Source organism: Poecilia reticulata, chromosome 15, assembly GCF_904066995.2.
Source record: "Poecilia reticulata chromosome 15, P_reticulata-male-v2, whole genome shotgun sequence".
Classification (NCBI taxonomy): domain Eukaryota; kingdom Metazoa; phylum Chordata; class Actinopteri; order Cyprinodontiformes; family Poeciliidae; genus Poecilia; species Poecilia reticulata.
In genome coordinates this window covers 22,412,914-22,427,304 of record NC_088844.1, presented here as the reverse complement: position 1 = coordinate 22,427,304, position 14,391 = coordinate 22,412,914, and the positions used below count along the sequence as shown (strand labels likewise).

The 14,391-nt window shown below is 39.8% G+C and overlaps 1 protein-coding gene across 4 annotated transcripts in view; it reads left to right on the top strand.

Annotated features, from left to right (window-relative positions):
* The window catches only part of slx4ip (SLX4 interacting protein), a 45,615-nt gene that overhangs the window by 10,984 nt on the left and 20,240 nt on the right, over window positions 1-14,391 (top strand). For all 4 annotated transcript variants that reach the window (XM_008430214.2, XM_081616543.1, XM_008430213.3 and 1 more), the window contains 2 exons: window positions 526-615; window positions 818-944. In XM_008430214.2, the coding sequence (XP_008428436.1) occupies window positions 526-615; window positions 818-944 (217 nt within the window). The remainder of the gene's footprint in view (window positions 1-525; window positions 616-817; window positions 945-14,391) is intronic.

The following is a 14,391-nucleotide window of genomic DNA, read 5'->3' as shown; positions in this document are numbered from 1 at the left end:
TTCCACAGTTTTTATTTGCAAATAAAACAGTTTCCTTTTCCCTTCACTATGTTCTTTTTATTGGTTTATCAGGTAAAATCCCAACAAATTACATTGAGGTTTGTGGCTTTCACATAAAAACATGTGGGTATGAATACTTTTGGAAGCTCATTGTTGTCAACTCTGCAGCCTTTTCCTTAATCCTTCTCAAGCAAGGAGAGTAAACAGAAAACCTTTGCATTTAACAAGCATCTTTCTGCAATCTGTTGTGGCTGGAGGCGAGAGCTCTATTGCAAAATAGTTTTGTGTTGTGAGATGGAAAATATGAGTAAACAGACAGGGTCAAGCCTTTTTTGTGTAAAGAGATCGGTAAAGATAGCTAGACTGCAAAATGAGAGGGAGGGGACTGCGAGTGGCCTGGGGCTTGTGTTTGAAGACACGGGAGGTCGTTGTGGTTTGCCTCACTGTCAGTCACTTACACTCTGATTTCCTTTGTTGCCTGTGTGCTCAACAACCTGTGACTATTTTTCTCTCTTTGTATAACAGTGTGGGAACTTTGCCGTGCTGGTGGATCTACATGTTTTGCCCCTGGGGAGCCCAGAGTCCACCAGCTGGTTTACCGCAGACCAAGTTGAGGTACAGACCAAGCAAGTAAATAAGTAAAAAAAAAAAAAAAACGGTAATTTTTCCTCCTTCAGGCACTTGCACAGTTTCTGTCTTACCTGTCATGTAGAACTTCCTCTTTTCTGCTTTTTGACTCCTGCTGCAATTATGTCTAAATTCAAGCCTTTCCTAACAGCTTACCTACATTTACATGGCAAACTTCTGCCGTTTGCAGGAGGTTGCATCCCTTGTTCGTGACCCAGTGGACCAGAGGGTTAAGCAATATGAAGAGGTTCTGCATGTTAGAAGACGAGCTAAACAGAAGAAGGAGTTGGCCCCTGCTTCGGCCTTCTTTGTGAGAGGTAATCCAGAGAGATGCACCAATCAGGATTTCTCTGGCAAATACTGATTTTTCGTTTTCTTACAGGTGTGTTAATTTCTGCACCAATGCATATTTCTCTTACCTTAAACTTCAACAAAGTACATTGTGTTGAGAGATGCATTTGTCTTTTGAATAGGGGCTGAGTCCCATAAATGAATGGGGCTGATTGGCGAATTTGGGTTTTCAGTTCACTGATCCGATCCGCCTAATCTAATCGCCTGCATCTTTTTGCTCATTCCTCCAAAATAAAGTCATCTTTGCCTTCCTTCATTTTTGTCTTAGGTGTGTCTTCCATCAACTGTGAGGTTATTGATTTGTTTTGACTGTTAACGGAAACCATTACTCCATTAAATTATGGTGCCGAAACGATTATCATGAGCAGGATGGGAAAGGAATCACAAAACCGTCAAAACCATTTTTTTATGTTCATTTTTTTTTCTGAGGTGTGTGGGTGTAAAGACAACACAACCAGTCGGGACACGGCGGAGTCCTACACCCAGGGCGTGACCCGTGGAGGCGAGCGCTGATATGAAACTTTTTATATTGTGTTGCGCTGTTTGGCTTGGCAAGTCTTCCATGTTTGTTCATACAAGATGTAAATCTGTTAAAGCAGTAAGCCTTGGTTTCTCTCCTGTTGGTGGGACATTTGTGGATGCTTTCTGCCCGTGCTTGTATTTCAGTGGAAAATGAATCAAAAACAACTGCTATTTCCTGCACAGTCATTGAGCATGATCAACAAATTATGCAGATATGCGAGTCAGTTAAGGTCATTTATTCTTTTTTTTCCTTTCTTTCTTTTTTAAATGTGTGCACATTCCCTCAGCGACATGCAGACTTCACTTTGAAGCAGCAACTAAGGCTAGCATTTAAGGAACCTCCAGCTGCGCGTTGTAAGACAGACGCGTTTGTTACAGGTAGCGTTTAAGCACTGTTAAACTGGGCTCACTCAGCGGTGCAGCACTGTGGGAGTGGGATTACAGGGCAGTCAATCTCATAAAGTTTCTCCTCTGGCTACATCTCTGCCTCTCACGCACACACATGCACCATGCCTTGCAAAGATGTTCCTCTTGAACTTTTCTGCATTTCTTTTTATGTTGCAACCACAAACCTCACTGTATTTTATTGGGATTTTATGTGATGGACTAACACAAAGTAGGGCACGATTATGAAGCAGAAAGAAATTTCAAAACATACTTTTAATCTGATAAGGGCTGCATAGAAACTCATATGACCATTACTTTAAAAACCTACATAAAATCCAGTGTAACTGAGGTCACAATTTAGTGGAGTAAATAGAATCCAAATGTGTAATCTAAGCTAAGAATGAACGCATCTGTTCTGTCAGGGCCGCTTTATTTTGTTAGAGAATGCTTTTCTGAGAAGCAAGCGAGAGATACAGTGTTCTTTGAGCGAATGCTGGCAGAAAACTATAAAAAGTCTAATCTAAACTTAGTCACAAGCCAGGTGTGGGTGACACAGCAAACATGAAGAAAAAGGTCAGATGACACAAAACGGGAAATGTTTTGCCTACATGCAAAGCACTGTATACTATGCTAAAACCTTAATTTCTAAAATAAAAACATGGCAAAGGCCATTATGCTGTGGGAATGTGATTTTTTTTCTTTCTTTCAGCAGGTACATGAATAGCTGGTAAGAGTTCATGAAAAGGTGGGTGGAACTAAATACAGGGAAATCCTGGGAACAAAACTTGTTAGAGGTGGCAGAAGACTGGAGACTGAAACAAAGGTTCTCCTTCCAGCTGCAGTGAAACAGTTTAGATTGGTGGATATTCATCTGTTAAAATGGCTCAGTCAAAGTAAAGCCCAAATTTAATTGAGAACGTGTGGTAAGAGTGAAAAAACATAAATTACCGTTTACCCATGTTCCCCATCCAGGCTAACGATAGGGAAATTTTTTCAGTCAGACATACCTTAAAAGGTATAGCATAAATGCATGCCACCCTTTTCAGATTTTTGTCGTAAAAAAAAAAAGACATGAAAAATGTGGAAAACCTAGCCTTTCCCTTCCACTTGCAATTATGAACTAATTTTTGTGACCCGTCACCTGCTTTTCTTGTTCATGTTTACTTACATGCGGATCACGAGTGGAGGGAGTCAGAGGAGCGACTGTGTTGCAGAGTTTATATCCTCCCCCTGGGCTAGGTGTGAACAGGCTGCCAGTGTACGGTTACTGAAATGCCTGACTCGTATACCCAGTGACAGACGGAGGAGAGACACACATCTCTAATGATGAAGACCACAGACTGAAGCCCCACGTTTCTACACACAGATACACCCGACTGCGTGAACAAGGGAACCATCGCTAGTTCACCAGTTAAATATGCATGTGAAAATTATTAAGCTCCCTACAGATTTTCCAAAATGAAGGTAGCCAGTGGAACATGACGCCATACTCAACCCCCCTTCCTCCTTAAGTATTAAGTACAGAGCCTGTCTGTTCCATTAGCAGATAATATGCTAACCTGACATCAAATTGTCCGGAGGCAATGCCTGAAACTGAAGTTCAGCTATTTTACAGTGGAATTGTATTGGAGGGAGGCGTCTATGTGCCTAAACATGTTCACACATGTACTTCCTAATGTACGTCGTTGCATTAGGAAGAAAGTGTCAGGTGCTGATGTCTAGCCTGAGAATAGGCCAGAGGAGCAAGCGGTGGTGATTGTGGGTCCTGTGTGAGGCAGCGTTTGAATCAGTGCCAGTGTGAAATCACAGGGGCAGTATAAACAGGGTAGCAGCCTCAGCTGTTGGCACTACAAATGAGCCATCAACAGCTTAAAGCATTCCAAAGCCCTTCAGAGCAAACGTTTGTATCAGTGTTTTCTCTGTGGATGATTGGATTAACATATACGCCGCCTTGCATAGCTGTTTGTAAATCTTAAACTTTTTCACATCACAACTGCAAACTGCAATGTATTTTATTGGGTTTTTATAAAAATAAATGTGAAAGTTAAAGATTTCAGTAGTTTGTAAAAAAGAAAAAAAGTGTGGCATGCATTTGACTTCATTCCTTCCGAGTCAATATTTAAAGCCACGTATTGCTTCAAGTATTTTAGCATATGTGTCTACTAACTTTGCTCACCTACATACTGAAGTACTTCTTTGTGAAACGCAGACTGGACAGAGAGAATGTGTAAATTTAATTCTTTTCAAAAATATTTTATTAATCTCAAAGGGAAAGTAAATATTTTCACTCATCACCCAAGAATTTTGAAAGTTGTTGTGGATGGAGACGCAGTCAGCTTCCAATTAATCTGATTTGATTTTCATATCAATTCTGACCAGCTGCCACCAGTCTCAGTGGGGATGCAGGGAGACGTGCCATGTACTATTTCAGAGGAATTTCTTCTATGTTTCCTGTTAAATAGTAATTCTTGTGGCATTTAAATTTCATTTAGTGTCATCAAAGTATATGGGGCAGAGAAAAAAAGCATGCCATACTTTTTCAGATTTTTTATTTGTAAAAACATTTGAATATCTTGTATCATTTTCCCCTCAATCTAACAATCATGCACTACTTTGAGTTGATCCATCACAAACATTCAAACAAAACACACTGAAGTTTGTGGTAATTTTACAAAATTAACACACTGCTGAATTTTTTTGATATTTTGTAAGATTCTGTACCTAAACTATTGCCATAATAATTTAAGGGCTTTTTGTGCGTTATCAGATCTTAAAAGGAGATTTCTTCCATACTTTTTCTCCCAGCTACTGTAATTGAGTCTTGATAAATGACTCCTACTGATGTGATTTATTTGTGCCTTCAGAGAGATAAACAGAAGGAAGTTTTCCCACCAAACATTTTGGCTCCTGGACATCTAGATCGGACATGTTGGGCTTTAGCAGCCCAGGGAAGAGGAACTTGGGAGAGGCCTCATGCATTCTCCCTGGTAGACTGTGCTCAACACACCCACATTTCTCAGTGTAATTACAGATCGAAATGAGTGGATAATAGGTCCTCTGCTCTTTGAGGAAGGCATTTTTGTCATTCAGGAAGATATTTGAGTAAAAGCAGCTTTGTGGTTGTGCTCTATGACAAAAAGTTTCACAGTTCTCCGCAGGAGTTTTCACAGTTCTCTGCAGAGTGTTCTTGTTTATGCAAGGCATCTAGGAGGTGTTGTGTGATTAAGTACCTTTCCTTTTCGTTTAATCCTTCCCATTAGTGTTTTAATCTGATTCAGGCTTATTTTAAGTAATGCAATATTGATTCCGTAGTTTACCGTGGGTCGAGTGTAAGCCGAGAGGTTCAATTTTACACGGATTTAGTTAAATGGCCATTTCAGACCGCCAGAGTACATTACCAGATGTCCGCTGAAATCGCCACATTGATCTTTTCTGTGTGCAGCAGAGCTCAGGTAAAGTGAATTGCTGTGTTTTAGAGTCCAGTCTCCCGTCAGGTTGGAGCGGCTGTGGCAAACTGGTACCTATGGCGCGTCTGAGCACAGGACATAGCTGGGTCCTTCCTCCTTTCCCTGCACAGGTGCCAGGGCTTAGGGGGAGGGAACACCTGCCAGCCTGTTTCCCCATGGCCATGGCAGGCTGGAGAGGCATTTTCCCAGGCTCCCCAGATGAATGGTCACTAATAGCCGTGGGAGAGGGCTTTGCGAGTCCTGCACAGTGTACCACAGACTCCTCTTGGCAGGCCTATGAAGGGGGCTTAAGGCGGCCTGGCCATGGCCGTTGCATGGAAAGCGCAAGTGTTGCTGGATATCTTTACTTTAGGAAAAATGTGTTTATGTAGGAGCATCTCTCTTCTGCTAAAGAATGTGGAGGATGTCTGAGCACTACATGGGAGGTGGTTTGTTTTACGTGGTTATAGCTTTAATTTTGTTTGGCTTATTTACAACCTAACGCCCCCAAGATGGAACAGTTGCTTTAGTCTGGAGAAACATCTCAGTCAAAGTGACATTTTCTCTGCTCTGAATGCACAGAAATACCATCCCGTGTGATTTAGTATAAGTTTAATATCTGCCAATCCTTCACTAGAAGATTTAACAGCACTTCTGTTTAGATTTATCCCAAAATAAGTGCCTCATAAATAATTGGGTAGCGACAGCCTCCATAAACTCGACTTCCTCTCAGCGCTGCTTCATCTATGACCACATATGCGAGCGGGCTCCTATGTGGGGGCCAGCTCTGTAAATAGAGAGGCATGCCTGTGGCAGAGTTACCTGCCCCTGCTCCTTTACTGGGCGTGAGGCGGGCCGGGATTAGGACGAGAGGAAAATGGAGACCTGTAACTAGAACAAAGGCATTCCAAGGCCTAGGCTGGAAATGGATCCTGATCAGAGTAGCCATCCCATCCAGCCTGCCCCTTTCCCTACTTGCCCTCCCTCCTTTGGCCCCTCGGTGGGTAACCCCCTTCCCCCTAGTGCTTGTGGTGTTGCTGTGGCTCTTTAAATCCTCCATGTAAGCCTCTGGCCTTACTAGGCAGAAACACACAGGACAATCTGACTCCATTGCTAACTCTAATCCATATTATTACACTAAGAGGCTAAGTATGGACCAGTATGATTTTCTCTTAGTATGCTTACACTGAGTAAAAATAACATATTTCACAGTATGAACATAGTTAACATAATACAGTTGTTTTTATTAAAAATGGGAAAGCAATTAATACGGGTATGATTATCTTAATACATGGACTCCAGCAGAAATTTATAATAAAAACACCCACTAAAATTTTGTGGTAATTTAAAGTTAACAGGCATATATTATCCATTTTTTTGCAGTTCTGTTTTTTATAGCACAAAACCAGCAAAATAAGCTGATATTAGCTTCTTAATTAGACTATTTGCTCTGGCAGCTAGCCTGCAGTGTGCTGCTTTACTGACAGGCAGTACACAGCTTAAATTATGTAGTTCATCATTTATTCAGTTCGAAAGATGGGTGGTGGCATCATGACTGTCTGTGAGGATTTAGCTTTTCTCTTATAAAATTTCTTAACTCATTTTTGTTGTTTACACAGTATTGCGAACTAGCTAGAGTCTAGAGCTGTTTTGGATTTTATGTAGCCCACTGGAAAATTGCTGAAAGAGGTTTTTTTTTTCTTAGAGCAATCAGAAGGAGGAGGACATTTTACACCTTATTTTTTTAAGGTGTAAAATGCTTTTCTAGGTGGGTAGCTGTACTACCCTCCGTACAGCCAGACCTTCCCCTCCTCCAGAGACTTTGGCACCTTCAATGGGATGTCATTAAAAACTTTTTTAACAGTTTACAGGGACCTTCAGTTCTCTTCACACCTGTCACCAGCCCATGACTAAAAGATATGGAGACACGTTTTATATAAACAGCAACAAAAATCTCATTTGTATGCATCATCCATTCTCTCTCCGTCCCTGTGCTGCTCAGTCCTCCTCTTGTCATCTCTTTCTCACTTTCCCTTCTACTTTTCTACAGGGTCAGCTGGAGTCTTTTAGGACATAACCACAAGCTCCACCATAGCTGTCACACCACACTCTTTTTTTCCCATATAATTAGGGCCTAAGCCTGAGCCTGAGCATGGATCACATTCATGTGACTGTTCCCCTTTACCACAATCTGGTCTGGGAGACGGCACACACTCTGTTGAACCCGAGCCTGACCAGAATGCCCTGTTTCAAGAATTACTGAAATGCTGGAGAGGACGCCACTGTTGATGGGCTGTGCACTAAAAGAAACGAGCACATGACATGTCTTCCTGTTGGTGTTTCGTTTTAGTCATTTAATGTCTGCTATCATAATGTTTTCAACCTTGTGAAACTTCGCTTTCTTTATTTTCATGTCCTTTACTTCATTATTGCATGTTTATGTACAAATTAGCATTTTTAATGATGATCAATTTAACAGAGTTAGTATCCAGTGCAACTTCATTCTGGTTTTTTAAAGGCCGGTGGAGTGCATAACTTAAATCCGCTAAGTGCTCCACACACCACCAAACCAAAGGATTTAAAATGTCCTCCTCCTTCTGATTGCTCTAAAGCATAAATGGTGGCCACATTTTGCAAGATTTGTGGCCTTTTAGGCTGATTGAGGTATAATTATGATTGAGTATTTTGTATTGTGAATGCATTTCCCTCATTATCTTCCCGTGTGTACAATATATATAAAAAAACAACATCTTTTCCCTTGATAATTGTTCTGCACTCCAGAATGCTCCCCACCACTTTAGTCACATGCTGGATTATGGGTTGGCCTGAGCTACCATGCTGTGGCGTATTTTGTAACTGCGATCAAGGGGTCACCCAAATGTTAAATTGAACACTCATGCGCAAATATTGTTTCAGGTGGACGTTGCGCAGGGCGATAAAGGCGCAGCGCTTCGCCACGGCCGTAGTTACAGTTGCACAGAGAGAGTGATGTCCTTCCAGGAAAGCCCCCACTTGCACATGGGTAACTTCCTCAGGCTCTCTCTTCCCTCACCACTCCACTGCCTCTCGCTCTAAGCCCCCAAACTCTCCACCCACACTCGAGGACAGGGGGAGGGAGTGCAACATCAAAGAAGAGATGTCAAAAGAGCAGGATTCTCAGGCGCTGGTGTCTGACTGTCCTGCTGATTGTACTCCTGTTCACAAAGAGTTTGTGTGGGAATTATTGTTCTCATGATACCAAGATGTGCCTTTCTACAGACAATAGAAATGTGGATAGTGCGAAAGTCAAAAAAGGAAAAGACACAAGAACTGAAGGTATCCTGATGGGATGTGATGTCTATTTAGCGTGACTGTGGGTTTTTTCCTTTCTTTTTAATCATTATCCAATCAAATAATGTAAATGTATTAGTGTCTCTAAAAAATGCTTCATCCAGTCCACTTCCTGTAAACTCTCCCTTTTTGTCTGTTTTTTAGCATTTGAGGTACAAATCTAGTTAATCCGAGAAATCAGAAGTCATTGATGGATGCTCATGTAACGCAGACTTCAAACACAGTCTGGAAAAGTCTAGAATTTGGTTCAGATATTTGAGATCTGGATAAATCCTGGAATAAGTTAGTAAGAAATATTTATGTGTTTTATTTTCTAGCACATGCTTTAAAACATCCATCCAGCCATCCAAAGCCAGTTCATTCTACCAATCAACCATCTGTGGTATTTCTTTGGTTCTATGTCATAAGCCAGACAACTGTAGAAATGTATATGTCAATGTCAAATTTGTTTTTAAAAACAACAGCAGTTGACCAAAGTGCTTCACATCATAACATAAAACAAAGAACAAAACAATAAAAATAAAACTCAGAGATATTAAACAGCAAACAGAACACAAATTGAGTAAAAGTACAAATTCATCCATCTGTGTGAACTTTGACCTAAAAAAAAATGTATAGGAACCCGAAACTGTGACGATAACAAAAACATTGCATCACATTCCTGACTCTGTATACCAAAGAATTTGAAATGGAGCAATTTCTTTGATATTAAGAATGAATAATTATGGGTGATGTCAGGTGTTACTTTAGTTCACATCTTAGATTATTGAAGTGATTTTGAAGCTTTTCTGTTTGGCACAAACAAAATAGTTGCGGATCCATGGCATGATAATGCAAAGCTGGGACTTGCTTTGAAAATCCTCTATTTCAAAGTTGAATCTTTTATGGATTCTTGTATTACTCACAAAAGCACTGGCGGCCAGGAATGCAGATGATGAGATGAAGTCCACAGTGTTTTCTAGGGCCTTTTTAATGATCTCTTCAGGATATGACTGAAGTTAATGAAGTCTGTCCCACTGGGGCTTACCTTTGACCTCGAACTGAAAGGTTCTCACTCTGCTCTTTTCCATTTTACTGTCCTTGTTGCTGTGGATAGCTTTCAGTTTGTTGATGTTTCTTTCCCCTCATTGTTTTCCCAGGAAGGAGTGAAAGCTGCAGTGTGTGTGTGCGTGTGTGTGCCTGTGTGTGTTTAGTCCATACAGTAATCTTGCCTTGGCAGCAACCCAATGGAGTCTAGGTCTTACTTTTTATTCTTTTAGTTGTCCTGCGGTTCATTACAAGATGGCAGAAGCCTCTTCAGACGAGCGGTTTCAATATTATCTACCACATTTCGGAAAACATGGCGTGCCGACTTGTTTACGGTTTGGACGGACCTGTCATAATACTGCTGTGTATTGGATTTCAAAACAATTAAGCAAGAAGATCTTCGCTATAATGAATTACAAATGAAACCTTTTAAAATGTCTGTTCTGCAGATCTGGGTATTGCACCACTGTGGGCTGAAGTTGCCGCAAAAAGGAGCCACTCGTTCCCAGAGGAGGCACCAGCAAGCTGTTTGTGAGAGAGAAGCATGTATGCAAGCTTAGCACGAGAGAGCCCAGGCAGAGAGCCAAGAGCAACTCTGTGCTTTGCAGGATGTTATAAAAGTTGGAGCAACAGCTGATGTCTAAGGCCATGGCGGTGCACTGGTTCCCAACTCTGTGCTCAGACATCCCTGTCAAATTTGTCCTGGGAATTGGCAGACTCAACCTACCATGGAAAAGCAGTGAGAACAGTTGTAAAGCAAGACATGCGGCTAAAATGTCTAGCAGCCTAAATCAGAGCCTCTGAAAACATAAGAGCCATGAATGAGGAATGAAAGATGCTTAGGTCCTGGCCCCACGGACCCAGAATGAGCATAGAAAACAAAACAGAGATATGGATCTGCATTCCTCTCCGGGTAGATATCCAGAACAAGTGATATATGACCGCTGCCTTGCTATTTAAGGAGTAACGGCATATCAGATTTTTCCCCAATAAAGGATTGCTGCTATTAACTACAAACATGCTCGACATACTCATGGAGAGCTCTAATGTTATTTCCCCTTTTGATTAATAACAGTCTATTTAAGGAATGGTAGCTAGTCTATTATTACTATTAGATTGTGTTGTTTAATAAGCTAAAAAGAGAAAAGCTCTTCAAGTCAGAGTAGCTAAATGAGGCAGTATTATGGTAACATTTTCGTAGTAGACAATTCATTTCTAAGGTTTTGTTTATCATGACAAAGCAGATTTTTTTAAATCATCTGGTCCAAAACATCATGTCAAATTAAATTGCATTAGACTTATGTAGCACCTTAACTCAGACGATTTCAAAGGAAATCAGTTATTCCCATTCATACACTGATGGTGGCAAGCTACTGGATTGTAGACCATGGCTGTCAGACAGAAGCAAGGCTGCCACATAGGCAAGGTTGTTGAAGTATCTTGCCCAAAGACACAACGGCAGAGGTGGACAGGGTGTGGGCTTGAGCCGGCAACCCACCGATTACAGGTTAAACTCCTGCTGTTGCATTGAGTTTCAGAAGAGTTGCTGAGGTTCTTGGCAACACAGAGAACCTCAGCAACACTTCTAACAGGAAAAGGTCAAATCATGACCTTTCCACCACTGTGCTTGACAGTTGGTGTGAGATGTGCTTTTTTTTTTTAGCTAACGCTACAGCTTACAGCCAACAACTCTTCACTGTTGCAGAAGTCTTGTTGTTTTTTCAGATGTAACTTTTGAAACCAGATGAATGCGTCTTTGATATTTTTGCTCTGCTTAGTAAAATGCTTAAATCCAACCAGTTGTCTTATCAGTCATGTTGTGTTTAAAAGAAGGATAAATTATTTTAAACGATAGTGAACCCCCGCCTATTTGTGAAATTTTCATTGGAACTTGACTCGTAAAACTTGCCTATTCACAGATTTTTTATTCTTGGTGTATATCTAAAATATTTAATGAAAAATACAGCTAGGGAACTACAAAAGCGTTAGGCTCAATGCTACTTGACACGCTATTGACTAGCATTTGCAAAGCAGCCAATCTGACGGCGGCGTTCATTTTTCTTGCCACTGACTGACTGTACCCCAAAAAGCGAAGATAAGTAAGAGTAGATGTTAGCATCTGTAGCAGTGCTGAGACAGTTTGCACTGTCTGCATTAATGCGTAATAAGGTATATTTGGTGTGGTTAGTTTGTTGTTTTTAGAAGTGGTCTCACGCATTTGCAGATTTCAGCTATTCGTAAGTGGTTGCGACCCATAATCCTCTGTAAATACCAGGGGTACGCTGTAGATAGAGATTTAAAAATGTATATGTTTTACAAATTGTAACTTTTATGCTGCTTACAGTTTATCAAGAAAGTTGGAACTAGATCTGCTAATGACATCCATTTCAGCTGTGCCTTAGGTGGTGTATATTTCAGCTGTTTATGTAATCGCATCACTTTCAAAAAAGGATTATAAACCGCAACAAGTGGAGCTCCTTTGAAGAAATACAAACCGTCATAAGAACAAGTTAAAATTTTATGCTCTCTATGCACACGACACCCATATTGGATGGCATTTGTGAGAAATCTCCAAGTACAAATCCAGACTACCAGGGGGACTAAGGTAGATTTCAGCAATTTTAACCGTAAAGTACAAATGCACCAACATGCTGACTGAACCCAGCAAAGTCTCAGATGTCAATCATGTAGAAATCCACAGATAATTTGGCTGTTGATGGCATTTAAGTCTTTTTCTTTCTGAGCAGCAAAGTTGCTCAGTTTGATCAAGTAGCTTGCTTGCTTGCTTTCTTTCTTTCTTTCTTTCTTTCTTTCTTTCTTTCTTTCTTTCTTTCTTTCTTTCTTTCTTTCTTTCTTTCTTTCTTTCTTTCTTTCTTTCTTTCTTTCTTTCTTTCTTTCTTTCTTTCTTTCTTTCTTTCTTTCTTTCTTTCTTTCTTTCTTTCTTTCTTTCTTTCTTTCTTTCTTTCTTTCTTTCTTTCTTTCTTTCTTTCTTTCTTTCTTTCTTTCTTTCTTTCTTCTTTCTTTCTTTCTTTCTTTCTTTCTTTCTTTCTTTCTTTCTTTCTTTCTTTCTTTCTTTCTTTCTTTCTTTCTTTCTTTCTTTCTTTCTTTCTTTCTTTCTTTCTTTCTTTCTTTCTTTCTTTCTTTCTTTCTTTCTTTCTTTCTTTCTTTCTTTCTTTCTTTCTTTCTTTCTTTCTTTCTTTCTTTCTTTCTTTCTTTCTTTCTTTCTTTATCTCCTATTTATATGCTACCAGATTGTAACATCAGCTTTCATCTGTATAAAAGTGGTAACTAAGGGAAGACGAGACACAGTTAGTTATTTGGAGTAACTGTAAGGTTTTTTAAATTAATGAGAGCATTTAAACTGTTTAAAGGGAAATGTTTGCTCTATGACATGTAAAGACGTGTACAGTGTTTGTTTAAACTGAAAGAGAGCGTCACTTTGAACAGATAACAGGAAGGCTTAACTGAGTGCAGCAAAGTTGCTCAGTTTGATCCTTTTAAATATAGGGGGACTTAAAAATATCATTACATATTACAGTCATTACAATGACTGAGGGACAAGGACAAGATCAAGCAAATGTTTATAAACATATGTTGAGCTTTAAGGAAATTAAGAGCTTGAGAAGAGAAATATGATAAATAATTGTATTTCAACAGGGATGTCATGGCAATAGGCTGTCCAAACTCTAATACAGTTTTAATTTATAACTTGCCGAGCATTAGATTTTAGCTACAGCTCTGCCAAAACAACTAAAACTGAGACCAGTTGCATTGGAACCCTGAAAGAAAAACACTATATAAAATAAATCATAACTCGTGTCTGCGGCTAAAACCCAGCAGGCATTAATAAATACAAATATTCTCCTATCAAAACACAGAACCCAGCATTCGACTCCATCTAATCTCTGCTGCTCATTATAACAAGTCTGAATTTAAAACAGGATGAAATATACCAAAACATTTAAAAGTGCAATTTGCTTCCAATTCAGGTTGATGTGATACACACCCAATAATTCAAAGTTGTGCCTTAGATTGTAAGTGTTGCAATTACACAGACTGATTCTGGGTGATAAAACGGTTTGTAAAAGACTCCTGTAAATCCCTAACTTTTCTTCAGCAAACACAGTTATTTGGCTGCTTGCCATGCTTCAGAGCAGGGGATTGTAACCCAATGCTGCTAATGCTGGAGCATTACATTTTTTTTTTTCACTGAATAAATAATTTTATCTCTCAGACATTAGTCAGCCCTGGATTACATGGCTAATCTAATTTAAGAAATGGCTGAATAACGAGGATTATAATTACAAACCTGGGAAAAGAGGATGTTTTTGTCTCATCATGAACTCCATGACAAGAACAAATTGGGCGCTACCCTTTGTAAGTTGAGTAAAAAGCTTTAAAAATGATCTTTTTATTACAATAACATAATTTTACACTGAGAACCTTTCCATTGACATACTGTATGATGATGTCTGTAATTACATTTTTTGCAGCTGAGATTGAGTATAGTTTGTTCTAAAAAGGTTAAACAGCAGGGGGGGCAATTATTGTGCCATGACAGATTTTTTATTAAAGATTGTTTCTCGGTGGAAGTTTCTCAAATTAAAGGTAGAAATGCATCTTCACTACTGCACAACTGCTGGCATCTGTGTAATGGTTTATGTAATTGATGTCAGAGAGAGTTGTTTTTAGAAATCAACTG